The following is a 17,033-nucleotide window of genomic DNA, read 5'->3' as shown; positions in this document are numbered from 1 at the left end:
AAAATTTCCTGCGGAAATGAAATATGTTTTCCATACCCTGCTGATATGTCTCTCAGCCAAGACCACCTCATTCAATGAGATTCCATAGAAAGTTCAATAATTGGGATATGCAATTTTGACAAAATCTGACTATAATCTATCCCAGACATTGTTCTCGGACTTGGTGGCAAATGTGAATTATGTAAAAAGGGATCAAACAATGCTTTTCTCATGTATCTCAGACTCTTAAGCTATTACCTTCAAAAAACAAGTGTCTCAAACAGATTTTCAACAAAGTAAAGCTTTTCAAATAAAAAGTCTTACAAATGAAACTTTTACAAGAATGATGGACAAAGAGTCAAAAGTTTCCAAAACACAAAGAAAGGGGGATGAGCCTGTTTTGGATGAGTCCACATCTATTGCTCAAACCTCTGTTGTTGACCCCACTGCTCCTGGTGATCATGACACTACAATCGGTGTTGGGAAACCCACACCAACAAAATCCAAAAAGAAACCCCCCACATTCAAAAAGCTCACCAAAACAAAACAACATAAAAAGGCACTTCTGGAAGATGAGATCCAAGAGGATAACCTTGTGGTAAAACAAAAGCCAATAGAAACTATTGTTGCTACTTCCTCATAACAGTTGGAAAGATCTCCACCCAACCAAACTCCTATTGAATCCTCACAAAAGGATCAAGTTGTAAGCACATGGATCAAATTGAACCCTCAAAATAGGATCAAGTTGTAAGCACAACTTATGAACCAACATGTTTTCAGTTGGACGGTGGTTACATCTATAAGTCTTCCTTGAAGGCAACAATTGTTGAGGGTACAATTGTAACCTCTGTTTCAGTTGGAAGTCCCTAGTACCAAGATAAAAGGGCATTTGGTTCTACTAATTTGGAGAATTCTCCAGTTATGGAACCAAATACCTCTGGTAGGGATACAGATGATCCTATTAAGTTAGGTGATGAATTAAGATACAAGGAATTGACGGAGAGAATGACATCCATGGAATCTTCAATGACTGAAATGAAAGACATGATGAAAGAGATGATGGATTCTAAAAGTCATTGATGTGTGTAAAATGCAACATATAAATTACATCAAATGAGGCATAAAACTAACCCTTTTTAAGTACTAATGTTGGAAAAAGAGTGTTTTTGTCTTCCTTTTGTATTTTCAGGATTAAATGAGCTCAAATTCACAAATGGAGCAAAAAGACAGCTAATTCTAACATAAATACAAGAAAAGGAACAAAAATAGACTGCCCGAACCCTCAACGGCATCCTCCCAAGCAAAGAAGGGAAAACAGAAGCCTGAACACGCCCCGTGCTCAGCCAGCACGGGGTCGTGCCCAAGAAGCAGCAGAAAAGACAAACCTGTAGAAGCTTCTATTGCCCACCACGGGGCCGTGTCCAGTGAGCACGGGGGCGTGGCAAGCTCGTTCTTTATTTTAGTAACAAGCTCGGTTTTTCGCAAGCTCGTTCTTTTGTGTGATGAAAAAAAATGATGAAGTTAAAAACAAACAAAGATATGCAAACAAAAGCTTGTTTGGAGAAATACTTCAAAATAAAAAGTCACTAAAAACAAAGTGTTTTACGAAAACCGACGCTTTTTACGCTTTTCGCCCTTTTACTAACCACTAACCCAACCACCCACCTTTAGCCCAAGCCTAACCCTTCACCCAAAAAGTCCTCTTGATATTTGCAAAGGTATAAAGTTAAAAAGGAGGAGGATTGATTGCTTGGCAAGCCTATGGTAGGCGTAAGTTCCATGCCGCTCTCGAGTGATTCACTAAAAAATACACCTTCGGCCGAGTGTTGAGTGATTTCTCCCGTGAGGTATGTGAACTTGTATATAAATGAAATTTTAAAAAGGCATGTTATGCCAAATAAGTAATTTATCTTATGAAACGTTCTAAATAAATCATAACGAATAGGATTGTAAATAAATAAAAATAAAACCCAAAAAGATCTTGGATTCCAGACACTCTATGACAAGCCAAAAACCTTCTCTTCTACCCATTCCATTTGGGAGTGTAAGCCACATTTAAAGAGTTTTGCTTGAGGACAAGCAAAAGTTCAAGTGTGGGGGTATTTGATGTGTGTAAAATGCAACATATAAATTACATCACATGAGGCATAAAACTAACCCTTTTTAAGTACTAATGTTGGAAAAAGAGTGTTTTTGTCTTCCTTTTGTATTTTCAGGATTAAATGAGCTCAAATTCACAAAAGGAGCAAAAAGACAGCTAATTCTAACATAAATACAAGAAAAGGAACAAAAGTAGACTGCCCGAACCCTCAACGACATCCTCCCAAGCAAAGAAGGGAAAACAGAAGCCTGAACACGCCCCATGCTCAGCCAGCACGGGGCCGTGCCCAAGAAGCAGCAGAAAAGACAAACCTGTAGAAGCTTCTATTGCCCACCACGGTGTCGTGTCCAGTGAGCACGGGGGCGTGGCGAAAGTACAGCAGGCGCATTAATTGTAATTGCGAATTACAATTAATGAAGAGAGAGAGAGTGTCAGACGGGCACGGGGGCGTGTCCAGCGGACACGGGGCCGTGCCCAGCCTTCTGTTGAGCCTATAAATAGGAGTGCTTGGTTTCATTCCAACTCATCCCTTGGCACACCACCTCTCTCACACTTCATCCACCACCCACCACCACCATATCTTATGCAGGTTTGTCTTTTCTGCTGCTTCTTGGGCACGGCCCCGTGCTGGCTGAGCACGGGGCGTGTTCAGGCTTCTGTTTTCCCTTCTTTGCTTGGGAGGATGCCGTTGAGGGTTCGGGCAGTCTACTTTTGTTCCTTTTCTTGTATTTATGTTAGAATTAGCAGTCTTTTTGCTCCCTAAAGGTGTAAAAAGGGCTTAATTATACATTAAAAATATATTACACTACACGCACATCAGTCATCCTAGCACTCAGCAAATTGCCAATGAGCTGTGGAAATTTGTGCAACCAATCATCCAAACTCAATGGAATTTGGCTGATATCAACCATAACACTCACTTGGAACTGATTAGAAATATGGTTGAGGCCAGATACAAGGTTACACAAGCAGACATCAAGGCCATAAGGGAACATTTGTTAAAGACTATTGGTTCTTCGCTTCCAATAGTACTTCAAGAAGAAGTTGAAGATGATGCCAAAAAGGGGGAGAATGATAAGCTAAGAAAGTTGCAGCCTTCATCACCCAAGCAAAACCAAAGGTGCAACAACAAAAGCCAGAGTCTGTTCCAACCAAAACTTTTGCAATTGCATCAGATGCTGGAAAAGAAAAAGGGATTGATGAGACCCTTAACAAGAAAGCTGAAGAGATTTCCATAGAAAAGCAGAAAAGGCAAGATACACTAGAAGCCAAAGCTTCGAGATTAATTAAACAAGAACAGGCTAAGCAGAAGAAAAAAGAGGATATTGGCACTTCACAAAGGAGAAAGTCAACAAGAAAAGTTAGACAACTAATCATCACCCCTCCTAAAACCTCTGTTGGGTCTATAAAAGGTGTATCCTCTACTGAACCTAAACCAAAACCCTCACCACAAAAACCACCTCTCAAGAAACAAAAGAAACCATCACCACCATCACCAATACAACCAACAGATGCTGGTACCACAGATGTATCAGCAGATGTTCCACAAACCGCTTCTTGTACAACTGTTGTATCAGCAGATGTTACCTAAACCACTGCTATGATCATTTTTCCCACACCACGAACAACTGAACCACTACCCACACCACCAAGAATTCCATTAAGCCCACCCTCAACTAAACTCAAATTCACACGCAAAAGAAAAACTTTTGTTTTGCAAGAAGATCATGAGAAGATTCAACCACCAGTCTCCTTATCATCTTCCCCCATTCAAGCCACACCACTCTCATTATTTCCATATAAAACCACTTTACTTCCACCCATTACATCACAACCATCAATCATCCCATTGGCTGCTCAGTATCCTATGGAGATTCATGTAATCAAAGGAGAAATTGAATCATTTTATACAACAGAGGATACATCACAACTTGCCTTCCTAACTTTCATTGGTTATAGAAAGCCTCGAAACTTGGATGAATATCTGAAGCTAAAGGCTAGACAGACTGAATATATTGGAAAGGAGAAGTGTAAATGGATGGATGACAGGACTTCTCAGGGAATCTTGTCACTAGAACTTAGCAAGGTAAGCAAGATAGAAGATTATGCTAAGGACCTGAGCAAGTCCATATCTGAGAAGCCAGTTAATGCTGAGCTTGATAAAGAACTGAAACGGGATTACCTTGCTCACATAATGAAATATAAACCCTACAAAGCAAACAGAGCACAATTCAAAGATTGGTCAACAGATGCTCTCAAAGAAGAAATTCAAAGAATTCAAAAGATGCTCAATGATCCTTGACAAAATCCAACTCCACCAGACTGGAAGAAAGGCAAACAAATGGATCAAAAAAAGGCATTGAAGCTGAAAAGAATGAGAGCAGAGCTTGTTGCTGCTAATTATGGTAATGCAAGGTCTGTTACCAGATGGTCTGAATCTAAGTTTGTTGAAACATACAAGATAATGGAACAACTAAGAACAAAGGATCCTACAGGTCCTTAAAAGCCAGTATATTCAACAGTGGTTGTTCCCCAGCAGACCCTTTCATCTAAAAAGTTGCCCTCAGTATTTGGCTTATTCATAACCGCCTTGAATCAAACAAAAAGGTAGAAGCAGATGGTTGAGGCTGATGAACATATGTTTGACTATTACAGGAAACAGGGGATCAAAAACCAACTGTTGTACAACACAAATCCTGCAATTGACAAATTGAGAGAAACAGTTTCAAAACTTGTCAGCATGCCTCAATCAACCAACTCATCAAGAATAACTCTTCACCCAAGAAAACCATCTGATCCAAAAATTCTAAAGTGGAACTCATCCTCAAACACCCACAAATTTACTCTACTCAGATCAGATGTTAGTAGTTCAAAGGTTGAAAATGGAGGATGCATATGGTCTAGATGCAGGTGACCTCCAAGATCTGTTGAACCTTGAACTGGAAAGGGATTTTGAAGATATGGTCTCCATGAACTTTGAGTTACAATTCAAAGGCCAAATCAAGGAGATGTTGATGAGGAATAAAGATCAGAAGTAAAGAAGTGTTTTGGCATGGTACAATTGTTTCCAGCAGCATATGTAGCCAGGACACAACATTTGCAAAACCAAGCAGTACCAGCAAAAACAATTGTAGCTGGAGGTTTAAGAGCAGTTCCAACAACAGTTGCGGGTGGAGATGTTGCTGGATCAGCAACTTGGACATTGTTTCCAGCATCATATGTAGCCAGGACACAACATGTAGTAAAGGAGATATTGCTAGGTAAGAGACTCTTGATTGGACTTTAGTGAAAGTTGTTGAGGCAGGTGATCTTGTGATCGTAGTTAATATTTGTTGAAAGTTAAGTTGTATTGCATGTATTGATTTTTTTTTCAATGTAAACATTATAAGTTTGTTAGTATATTCGTTTGATGTTTTACAGCTTTTGTATCGAAGTTTAATAAGCACATTTCCAACAGATATGAACATTCAGGAAAGTAAGTCCCTTCTAAAAAATATATAGTGATTCGTTGTTTAATAAAATGTGGTATGAATGGTTTTCTAAAAACAACCTGTGTTTGCACATACTTTCAACCAGATATCACTATTTAAAATAGTAGTTCTCACTTTTTGTGATGAAAGGTAGTGACTACTTTTGATTATTTGTTTACGCTGATTATTTCTTTAGTTGTAAATCAGAGTTCAAATGCATCAACACACTAGATTTGTGAGAATAACTCATGACTATTTTAATATTAATCAAACGAAAAACTAAACTAAAAATTACAATATCTATACACCTATCTATACTTTCTATTAAAATGTGGTATACACAAATTTCTAAAAACCACCTGTGTTTGTACACGGGTATCACCACTAGTAGTAATAGTAATAGCAATAGCAATAGCAAAAATAATATAAGATTTGCAACTGCTAAACGGCGCTCGCAAAGTTTGTAAATTGCAGGCGGTCGCATAACAGTCGCAACAAGTGAAAGGATGTCATAAAATTAGGGCAGTCGCAAAATTTGCGACCGCTGACGTGGTCGCAAAACAGGTTGCAAAAAATGTAGTAGCGGTCGCAACTAGGTCGCATTAGGGCAATTGCGACGTGTGTTTCCGACCACATTTTCAGTTGCAAAACGGCTGCAACAAGACTATATCTGGAAGTGAAGACTTGATGTTGTTCCCGATGTAGTAAAGCTTGTAGGCTTTCTGGCTAATAGCATAACTCAAGAGGACACACAATTGTTCTAAGTCGCAAATTATTTCTCTCTGTTCTTTTTGCAATGGCAGTGGACATACTTTTTGGACATGTGTTATTTTTGTCTACAGAAAATAGATACGCTATGTTGATGAAACATATCGTTGATATGTTGGTGGCTCTACCTTAAGACGACGGGAAAAAACATATCTATTTTTTCATCAACATATTCTTTCCCATTACTAATTTGGGAAAAAGATAGTCGGTTTGACAACTTTTTCAAAAGATGAAACCTCATAGAGAACAATTTTAGCTATGTTTTTTTATTCGTAAAGACCATCTTAATATATTACATGTTTTTAAATTTATCATGACAATGTTTTTTTTTTCATTTTTGTATCGTATTTATATTATGTGATGAACCTTACCCGAACCGAATCGTTGAAACGGCCCGTATTTTTTTTATGTTCGGACATATGATATTGGAACATGTAAAAAGTGATTCCCTTGTAAAAAATTTTCTGGATTCGCGACTGTATCCAAATACCATCAACCCTTCATAATAACTAGTAATAAGATCCGCGCACGTTGCGGCGCGGGTACATTGCAAATGTCGAACAGATTAGTCCAAACGTTATGTGATGCATTAATCATATGAAAATACGTGTTTCGACGTATCCGATTGAACTCAGTGCAGCATATAGCTGCATTGCGATTGGATCAAAATGTAAAGTAAATCAAGTTTATACCGTACACTCCTAACGTATTATATGCAACTCGATTAACTCGAATCTATACCGTCAAGTGAAAACGAATTATAAGCGACCCGATTCATATGTAGGAAACATTACAAAATAAAGCACGAAAGCGTATACCAGATTTGCGTCAAAATATTAAAATACAAAATTTAATAGTTAAGAGGTCGGTATAAAGCATAGTAATGTAAATTACCAAAGTATAAGTAAAATTGTAAGCTACAAAAGTAGGGATTAAAAGAAAGGAAATTTTAATATAATTTACAAAATTATATGGTGGTTTTCAACAATTTTATAAAAGTAAAAAATCTTTAAACTTTGAGGGTGGTTGTTGAAAACCACCCACCGACTTTCTTCTTATAGAATATATCGAATTAGAAAGAAGTGATAAATTGAAATCCTCTCAAGTCAATTATGTTAGGTTTACTTTTGACTTTGGCTTATGAGTCATACCCGAGTTATCTTTTCTTTACGTATGCGGCTAACAGCGTACGCGGGGATCCTCTACCAACTCCTCTTGTGTGTGATTATAGCTCTTTTCTTACTATAAACATTGAACTCCTTTTTTTTCTTATTTTCTTTTTTTTTCTTTTATGAATATAAGCAATTAATTTGATCAATAACAAAAAAATAAATATCAATGTAAACTCTACTTGTTAGAGATAGCATAATTTAAGTTTCAAATTGCTGTTCTATTTCTTCTATCTAAGGTTTGTCTGAAAGAGTTAAGAAAACAAATCTAAGTTCACACTATATGTTAAAATAGTAAAATACTAAGGTGTGTTTTTGAGAAATTGTTGCATTTTTTTGCTAGTAGAAGCATTGCAAAGTTATCTTACGTAGTCTCCTAAAAATATGAAATGTATAAAGATAAAATAAATCGCAAAATATAACACAATTTCAAGCAAAATATAATATAATGTCGAAAAATATAACACAATGAGTTGCAAAAAAAGAAACAATAATGTAAATATAAAAAATACACAATGATAAATAAAAAGACACATCGATCCAAACAAAATTTCTAAAATCTACACGCTAAACATCCAAAAGCGAAAACCTAAAATGTCATATCGTAGAATTCGATGAGACGGTTGCAATGCTGTTTGAATTAGTTTAATCGGAGTCCGTTTGATATCCATCTTACGACTTCTTATTTTTAGAAGACTTTGTATATGATCCTAACCTATAAAAGCATATAAATAGTTTTAAATTCTTAAACAGAACTTCTTACATACATTGTTTGTAATTAGTTATGTGCCATCTTAATAGAGCTAATTAGAGTTAGAGATCATAATTCTTAAATTAATTATCCTAACATTGTCATATAGGTATCCAAAAAGTATACAATTTTGTAATACTGATGATCGGTTCCATGCTAGCAAAATGAATATTTTGGCCGTTATCAATAATTTTTTTTAATTGAACATAATAGCATTCGTATATTAGGCATGATTATATTGTGTTTATTGTAAATATCCTATGTCCATATTTAGCCTATATCATTGTATTATATATTGTGAAGGGTATCAATGAAAGGATCACGGTTCATATTGTTTCATGGTATCAAGAGTCTGGGTCTCTCTCTAAACCCTACTCGCCGCCCCCCTTCCTCTGCCTAACCGATTTCTCCTTCTCTGTAACTTCATCATGGGGGATGATGATGCCCTTACTTCTTCAAACACCGCCCCCATCACCCTCAAATCTGAAATCCACCCCGCAACCACCGTCACAAATATCAAAACCCATATCCCCTTCACCTTAGAAATTGAGTCCAGCCAATACTCCTCCTGGGCAACTTTGTTCACCCTTCACTGCCGTGCTCATCTTGTCGAAGACCACCTCAAAGCCAAACCTGAAACAACCACACCCGAGTCATCCTCCGCCTTGGCTACTTGGAATCGCTTAGATGCCATCGTGCTGCAATGGCTCTATAGTACGATCTCCAATGACCTTCTCCACACCATAATCGACAAAACGTCCACTGCTCATGATGCGTGGGTGGCTATCGAGAATTTGTTCCATGACAACAAGGCATCTCGGGCTATTTACCTCATGCAGAAGTTCGCTAATACCCGGCTGGACGGCTTCCCTAATATTTCGGCTTACTGTCAAGCATTAAAAACACTGTCGGACCAACTTGCTAACGTTGATGCAGCTGTGACTGATGAACGGCTCGTTCTCCAACTCATCACCGGTTTGAATGATCAGTACGAGGGTATTGGAACTATCATCACTCAACAGCGCCCTCTACCCTCATTCTACAACGCCCGCTCTCAACTCATCCAGGTTGAAACCCGAAAGAACGAGCAGGCCTTGTTATCCTCCAAAACTGCTTCCACCGCCCTCACCGCCCAAGCCACCCGACCTGCCACCGACTACACCCGGTCACCCTCCGACTCCTACCGTGGCCGTGGCCGCTCCGGTCGTCGAGGCCGTGGCCGCGGATCCTATGGTCGCGGTCGTTCCAACCACCCCACATACTATCCACCTCAACCATACTATCCATGGGCTCCTTATTGGCCCACCCCTCCTCCTCAATACCCTTACGGCCCAACACAGCAGCCCACTACTTGGTCTGATCCACCTTGCCCCTACCCTTCAACCAACAGGCCCAACTCTACTACCTCTCCACAGTCACAGGCTGGCCTTCTCGGCCCACGTCCTCATCAGGCCCACACTGCTTACAGCCCAACTGATATTGAGCAGGCACTTTACACTATGTCGTTACAGCAACCAGATCCCACTCAGTACATGGATACCGGCGCCACTGGCAACATGTCTCACGAGCAAGGTGACTTTCATACCTTTTCTAATTCTTGCATTTCTCAAAATATACTTGTAGGTAATGGTGACACTATACCGGTTCTTGGTCAAGGCACTAAATACCTACCCAAACCATACCCACCCTTTATACTTAAAAACGTCCTTTATTCACCCAAGCTCGTTAAAAACCTTATTTCAGTCCGTCGATTTACAACGGACAATTCTGTTTCTGTGGAATTTGACCCATTTGGTTTTCTTGTGAAGGACCTCAAGACCAAGACACCGCTTCTTCGGTGCAACAGCAGCGGTGATCTCTACCCCTTGGTGCTCGGGTCTCCTACCACTCAACCTACCGCTTTTGCCGCCATCTCATCTCAACTATGGCACCACCGTCTTGGCCACCCAGGACGGCCTACTATGAATAAATTAAAAACTTTTAGCTCTATTTCCTTTGATAAAACTTTGCATAATGTTTGCCAATCTTGTATTTTTGGGAAAAGCATACGTTTGCCATTTTTTGCATCTAATAATATGACATTTAAACCCTTTGATATTGTGCATAGCGATGTTTGGACTTCTCCAATTATTAGCTCTTCGGGCCATAAATACTACGTTTTATTTCTAGATGACCTCACTAATTTCTTGTGGACATATCCCCTCCCTAATAAATCTCACGTCTTCTCCTCTTTCTCTCATTTTGCGTCTATCATTAAAACACAATTTGAATCGACCATCAAAACTTTCCAATGTGATAATGGTCGTGAATATGTCAATTCCACTTTCCAAAATTTTTTCACCACCAACGGCATTTTATACCGCCTCTCTTGCCCTTATACATCTTCTCAAAACGGCAAGGCCGAACGAAAAATACGCACAATCAATAATATGATTCGGACCCTACTCGCCCATGCCTCGATCCCCTCTCATTTTTGGCACTTTGCACTCGAAACCGCCACTTACTTACTAAATATATTACCCTCACAACAAACCAAAAATAACACTCCCACTGAGTTACTTTACAACACCACACCCACCTACGACCACCTTCGTGTTTTCGGGTGCCTTTGTTACCCGCTAACACCGTCCACCACCATTCACAAACTTGAAAACCGCTCTACCCCATGCGTTTTCCTAGGCTATCCACCCACCCACCCACCGAGGCTACCGTTGCCTCGACCTTACCACTAGCCAAATTTTCATCTCTCGTCATGTCGCGTTTGACGAGACCACCTTTCCCTTCCGACAATCCATTGCCCCCGTTCCCACATATGATTTCCTTGACACACCTTTCCCTCACCACCTCTGTCCACACATCGCCCCAACTTCCATCTCCTATCGGCCCACTATCATTGTATTATATATTGTGAAGGGTATCAATGAAAGGATCACGGTTCATATTGTTTCAGAACACTTTAATGGTTTAAATTTAAGCCAATTTTAAGAGAAAGAAAAAAGTGTTTCCCAAACGTGTTTCCCATTGTTTTAATATAATCCTTTTGTTATTCGAGAGAAAGAAAGTAGTTATTGTACTTTGATCCTATGATCAAATTTATAATTTTTTTAACAATACCAACGATACCAAAATTCTTTTCACACACAATTAGTTTGGTCAATTAATTAAAAACATTTGACTGTGTGAATGAAAAAATAAAGACAAACTATTAAAAGGCATGTCAACCTTATACAATATATACTATAAGCTAGAAAACTCTAGCAAAAGTCAATAAATTACGAATACATCTTGCTTCACAAGGAAGGCGATTACTCGTACCTTTTTCTCACTAACACTCCCGACAACAAATAAGCAATTTTGACCAAAACACTTTGGTCGATTTCATTTCGTCAAACTTGTGAATCACACGCTTTAAATCCTTTTAGATACAAATAAAACTTATTTAACAAATAAAAATTATTTAAATGAAATAACCCCTCAAGTCTAGGTACTAGTCATTTTAAATGTGGATGATACCAATTGTTGCTACATTGAATATGGCAAGTCGGTAATGATGACAATTGAACCTGAACCTGAACCTGAACCTGAACCTGAACCTGAATCTGAACCTGATAGGTATATCTGATATATTTGGAATACTTAATGAGATCGTTAATTAGGTAACAGACTGGGTACGAGACTAATTTAAAAAAAAATATGGGTATAAGACGGGTCTTTGATTAGGTGATGCCGACCTGATTAGCCGAAAACATATACCCCTTTGGCCCATTATCAGAACCATATACCTAAAAATTTTATTTTTGTTTTTATTTTCCATTGGCCCTAGTCTAGTAAGGTTTCTTCTAGTAATTTATTATGTATAAAATAAGTTTTTTTTTAATGGCTAATGTTATTCTTCTCAAACTTTTATATTTACAAATAGGGTAAATTACTTTTTGAGTCCCCGTATTTTATAAGTTTTAACTAGTTGAGTTCAAAAGCAAAAAGTTTAACGACCTGAGTCTCCATAAGCATTTTCTTTAACCATTTGAGTCCAAATTTCTAACACTGTTAAAATTATTATGTTAATTTTTGTTAAATGACCAAATTATCCTTTTAATTAAAAAAAACCATTTTGTTATTAAATATATACACACATTCTCTAGATCATATCCATCCAGATCATAAAAGTCATACCAAATTTCTCAAGAACTTTCTCTCTCTCTACCAAAACCATCTCCATCCCACCACCACACCTCCACCCATCCCACCTCCACATCTCCACCATCAACACCACCGTCGCCACACCATCAACACCACCGCCGCCACTACACCTCCGCCGTCACCACCACAACTACACCTCCACCGTCACCACCACAACACCCACCACCGCCGCACCTCCACAACACCCACCACCTCGGATTTTGGATGTTAGTTTTGGAACAGATTTTAAAGTTACAGTTCATATACCTTTATTTTTCAGGGTGGGATCCATATGCGTATTTCCGAGCATTAGAAGAGACGAATTCTCGTTCAACAGTACGTCACCCTGCGGATGGGGTCCATATGCAACCAATGGAGATTCAGGATTTTAATCAACAGTCAAGGCGAAATGGGACGTTCAGACAGGTATCACTCTCTGGTAGGGTTGCTCAAATTGATCGGCGCTCGACGCTCGCTCGAAAAATGTTCGGAATTTGCTCGTTCGATTTAGCTCGATTGAAAAAAATGCTCGGTTCGGATCGGTTCGGTTTGTAAACGAACTGAGCACGAGCAAAGGTCCGCTCAGTTCGGTTCGGCTCGGTTGGCTCGATTTATTTTTTAATATATATATATATATATATATATATATATAGGGTTGGGTTCATTTCAGAACTCTAAATAACTACAGAACTTTCAGAACTCCTAATAAATAATTATTTTATATATATTTTTTGTGTTTAGGATCTTTTTATCATCTATTATATGTATTTCTTTGATTACATACATGTTAAAAGCAGTTTACATATGTGTAATAGCCAAATTATATATATGTGTCATAACTAATTACATATATGTAAAAAAACTAGTTTACATATGTGTAATTATAAAATTACATTAAAAAATGATAAAATTACTCTTAACATGTATGTAGTCATAAAAATACACATAATAAATGATAAAATTATCATAAACATAAAAAAATATAAATAAAAAGATTGTTTATTAGGAGTTCTACGAGTTCTGTAAATATTTATGGTTCTGAAATGATCTTTACCATATATATATATATATATATATATATATATATATATATATATATAATTGTGTGTGTATCATTTTCAATGTAATGACTAGAGACCAACATCAACAATGTTTGGTTCAAGATCCAAATAAAGCTTATTTAAGTAATTAGAACTGAAATCAAATACCAATAGTCCATTGTTTAATACTTAAATGTCCATTTGAGTAATTGAGTCAAAATTTCAAATACTAAAATGTGAAGCGTCGATCAATACTCAAGTCTCAACCCGCTATTCGATTCAGAAGTACAAGACCCTAATCAAAACCCCCATTGGCCATCGTTATTCGATTTCTCCATCGCCACTCGCCAAGACGGCAACTCGCCAGGGTTTTGCTTCAATTGGTTCATTCAATTTCAAACTTCCGATAAAACAAGGGTATGTTTCAATCGGTCGACAATTTATCTTCCCACTTAGCTAATCCCGATAGAACTAGTTGAGTGTTTTTGTATTCCTTGTTATTTGTTAAATTTTTACTTGTGTTCTATTGGATGAAACATTAGGGACGAAAACTGCACTTTATTATAATAACTAGCACTCCCATCATCACTTTCCTTGTTTGTTCTGCGACGCTCGATACTCGCTCGACGTTCGTTAGAAAAATGCTCGGATCGAAAGACGCTCGCTCGCCTTTGGCTCAGTTGAAAAAACGCTCGATTCGGTTCGGATCGGTTTGTAAACGAACCGAGCACGAGCAAAGGTCTGATCGGTTCGGTTCGGCTCGTGAACAACCCTACTCTCTGGCCAGATGCAAGATGCAGAGGCGGGAAAAATGTGACCATTGCGTAATTTTTTATTCATGTTATTAGGTGTTTTGATCACATTTCTTTGTTTGTTCACAAAGCTGCCAATTCCTGTATAGATTTCATCTAATCTCTGTATTCCGTTGCAGAGAAGGAAGATGGAATGTCTGTCGGTGTAATCGGCGAAATTAGATAGATTGTGAATGCAAAAACAGAGGAATACTGCAGATGAGAGTAAGAAAATAAAGATACAAACCGAAACGGTGTCGTTGAGTTTGAAGAAATGAGTTTTTGATGGTGAATTGATGCTATGTTTTTTTTAATTTGATTTGCTAATGTATTCATTGTGGCAGAGGTGCAAAAGCAAGAAGATTAATTGAATTGGGTCAAAGTTTGAGATGATGGGTGTTTGTTGATGTAGGTTTTTTTTACAGGTCGTGTGTTCAGAGGAAGAATTGATTTTGAGCAGTGTTTGTTGTCTGTTGGGGTTGGGTTTTGTAGGGTGTTTATTCTTCTCTTGTCTGAGTTTTTGGATGTGTATCGATTCTGTTATGTTGTATGTGGCCGGGGCAGTTGTTGGTGGTTGAGGGTGGTGGCTGGGGATGGTTGTTGGTGGTGGCAGGAGAAATGTAGAGAGAAAGATGGTGTTGGTGGCTAGAGAAAGGTAGATAATTTATTTTTATATATATTATATATTAAAAGTAAAAGTTAATACATTAAAGACTTGTTCCTTTTACTCATGTGCATACAAGACTTGTACTTTGTGTGTAAATGACCAAATTACCCTCATAGTTAACAGACTTGGCGGATGGAGTTAGAAATTTGGACTCAAATGGTTAAAGAAAATGCTTATGGGGATTCAGGTCATTAAACTTTATACTTTTGGACTCAACTAGTTAAAACCCATAAAACATAGAGACTCAAAAAGTAATTTACCCTTACAAATAAATTACTTTTGTTTGAGATTGAACTCAAAGCCTCCCACTAAGAGTCAAGAGTCTCTATCAAGTGAGGCTAACTTTTCTTTTGAAATATGTATTTATTAATTGGTTTTATATTTTTTATGATATAAAGTATTAACCTACTTTTGAGATTTGTTGTATCATCATGAAATTTATATATTTTAGGTATCTTAAACTTATTACCGTGTTGATTATATGTATGTAATTTAGCACATTTTAATTTATGTCGCCTTTAGAAGCATAAAGTTATACAAAACTTATAATAGGAAGAAAAAATATATTTGAAAATCCCATAAATAATTTTTTGGACAAACTAACAGGTATATTAGAGATTGTTTTATAGTTTAATCCCGGTCTCATCGCCTTCCCTACAAGTCATCTGGGACTGTTTGTAACATTTTCGAGTCGTTTTTTAGTTCAAATTTGAGTTGTAACATGTAGAGCACTCTTTAGATGTTAACTCTATAGGATGATGAAAAACTCCTAAGATACAGTGTATTATTGATTAATAGCATACATATATTAGGCAATGATTTCACTATATAATTTGTATATATTTGTACCAAAATAGCCGATATCAAATGTATTATGTATAGGGATCAATATCAATGTGAAAGGTTAAGGAACCTATTATTTCATGGTATCACCCTACGATCCTCTCCTATTCTTTCTCTAACCCTATTTCGCCCACCCTCTCTCCTCACAAACAACCTCTGCCGCCACCATGACTGGTTCGAACTCCTCTGTCACCAGTGAATCTAAGATTCACCCTGCCACAACCGTCTCCAACATCAAGTCTTTGATCCCTATCACTCTAGAAATTGAATCCGGTCAATACAATTCTTGGGCAACCCTCTTTAAACTCCACTGCAAAGCTTTTCTTGTATTCGATCACATCAAAAACAAACCCGAAACTTCCTCCAGTGACACCAACAAGCCGACAGACGATTGGGAGCGTCTGGATGCCATTGTTTTACAATGGATATACAGTACGATCTCAAACGACCTTCTACACACCATCATTAATAAGACTGCTACTGCGTACGATGCTTGGGTTGCCATCGAAAATCTTTTTCATGACAACAAAAGTGCTCGTGCGATCCAACTTATGCATAAATTCTCCAACACCCGCCTTGACGGCTTCCCGAATGTGTCCGCGTAGTGCCAAGAACTAAAAACCTTGGCCGACCAACTTGCTAATGTCAATGCACCTGTGGACGATGATCGCCTTGTGCTTCAGTTAATAATACGACATTGCAACTATCTTGCAACAATAGGAACCACTGCCATCATTCTATGATGCCCGCTCCAAGATCATTCAGGTTGAGAATCGCAAAGCCGAGCAGGCCCTTCATGCCTCCAAAACAGCCGGTTCGGCTCTCACAGCAACTACCCAACGCTCGGCTCCTTCTGAATCAAGTTGACACGATGACCGAACCGGCGGCAGGGGCCGTGGTCGGGGACGTGGGTCCTATGGCCGAGGCCGTCCAATGCAGAACTGGTCGAATCAATTCTTTAACCCATGGATGCACAACTATGGCTCATACCCGCCGCCTTACGGTCCTCCCCAACAGCCTCACTGGGTCGCTCCGCCATGTCCATACCCGTCTACCAACAGGCCCAACACCAATACTTCAGGTTCAGGACTTCTTGGCCCACGCCCCACTCAAGCCCATGTCGCCTACAGCCCAACGGACATCGAACAAGCCATGTATACCATGTCCCTGCAGCAGCCTGACCCTGCTCAGTATATGGATACGGGAGCAACATCCAACGCATCTTATGAATTAGGTAACGACCATTCCTTTTCTAATTCGTGCGTGTCTCGAAAT

The 17,033-nt window shown here is 38.4% G+C and overlaps 2 protein-coding genes across 2 annotated transcripts; both read left to right on the top strand.

Annotated features, from left to right (window-relative positions):
• The first annotated feature begins 900 nt into the window (after positions 1-900).
• LOC110933706 (transcription initiation factor TFIID subunit 3-like) lies at positions 901-3,671 on the top strand. Its single transcript, XM_022176916.1, has 2 exons — positions 901-1,051; positions 3,256-3,671. The coding sequence occupies exons 1-2, from the start codon at positions 901-903 to the stop codon at positions 3,669-3,671; spliced, it is 567 nt and encodes a 188-aa protein (XP_022032608.1).
• Positions 3,672-15,925: 12,254 nt separating this feature from the next.
• On the top strand, positions 15,926-16,363 carry LOC110933705. Its single transcript, XM_022176915.1, has one exon. It carries the CDS (start codon positions 15,926-15,928, stop codon positions 16,361-16,363), a length of 438 nt encoding a protein of 145 aa, XP_022032607.1.
• The last annotated feature ends 670 nt before the right edge of the window (positions 16,364-17,033 follow it).

This window comes from Helianthus annuus, chromosome 7, assembly GCF_002127325.2.
Source record: "Helianthus annuus cultivar XRQ/B chromosome 7, HanXRQr2.0-SUNRISE, whole genome shotgun sequence".
Taxonomy (NCBI): Eukaryota; Viridiplantae; Streptophyta; class Magnoliopsida; order Asterales; family Asteraceae; genus Helianthus; species Helianthus annuus.
The sequence above is the reverse complement of the archived record's forward strand: the minus strand, read 5'-3'. Positions and strand labels throughout refer to the sequence as shown.

Bases quoted from the DNA above. Each gene is read 5' to 3' on its own strand.
- LOC110933705 (XM_022176915.1), top strand. From the start codon at position 15,926: ATGACTGGTTCGAACTCCTCTGTCACCAGTGAATCTAAGATTCACCCT.
- LOC110933706 (XM_022176916.1), top strand. From the start codon at position 901: ATGGAACCAAATACCTCTGGTAGGGATACAGATGATCCTATTAAGTTA. The intron at 1,052-3,255 runs GTCATTGATGTG...CAATTGCATCAG, and splicing joins AGAGATGATGGATTCTAAAA to ATGCTGGAAAAGAAAAAGGG.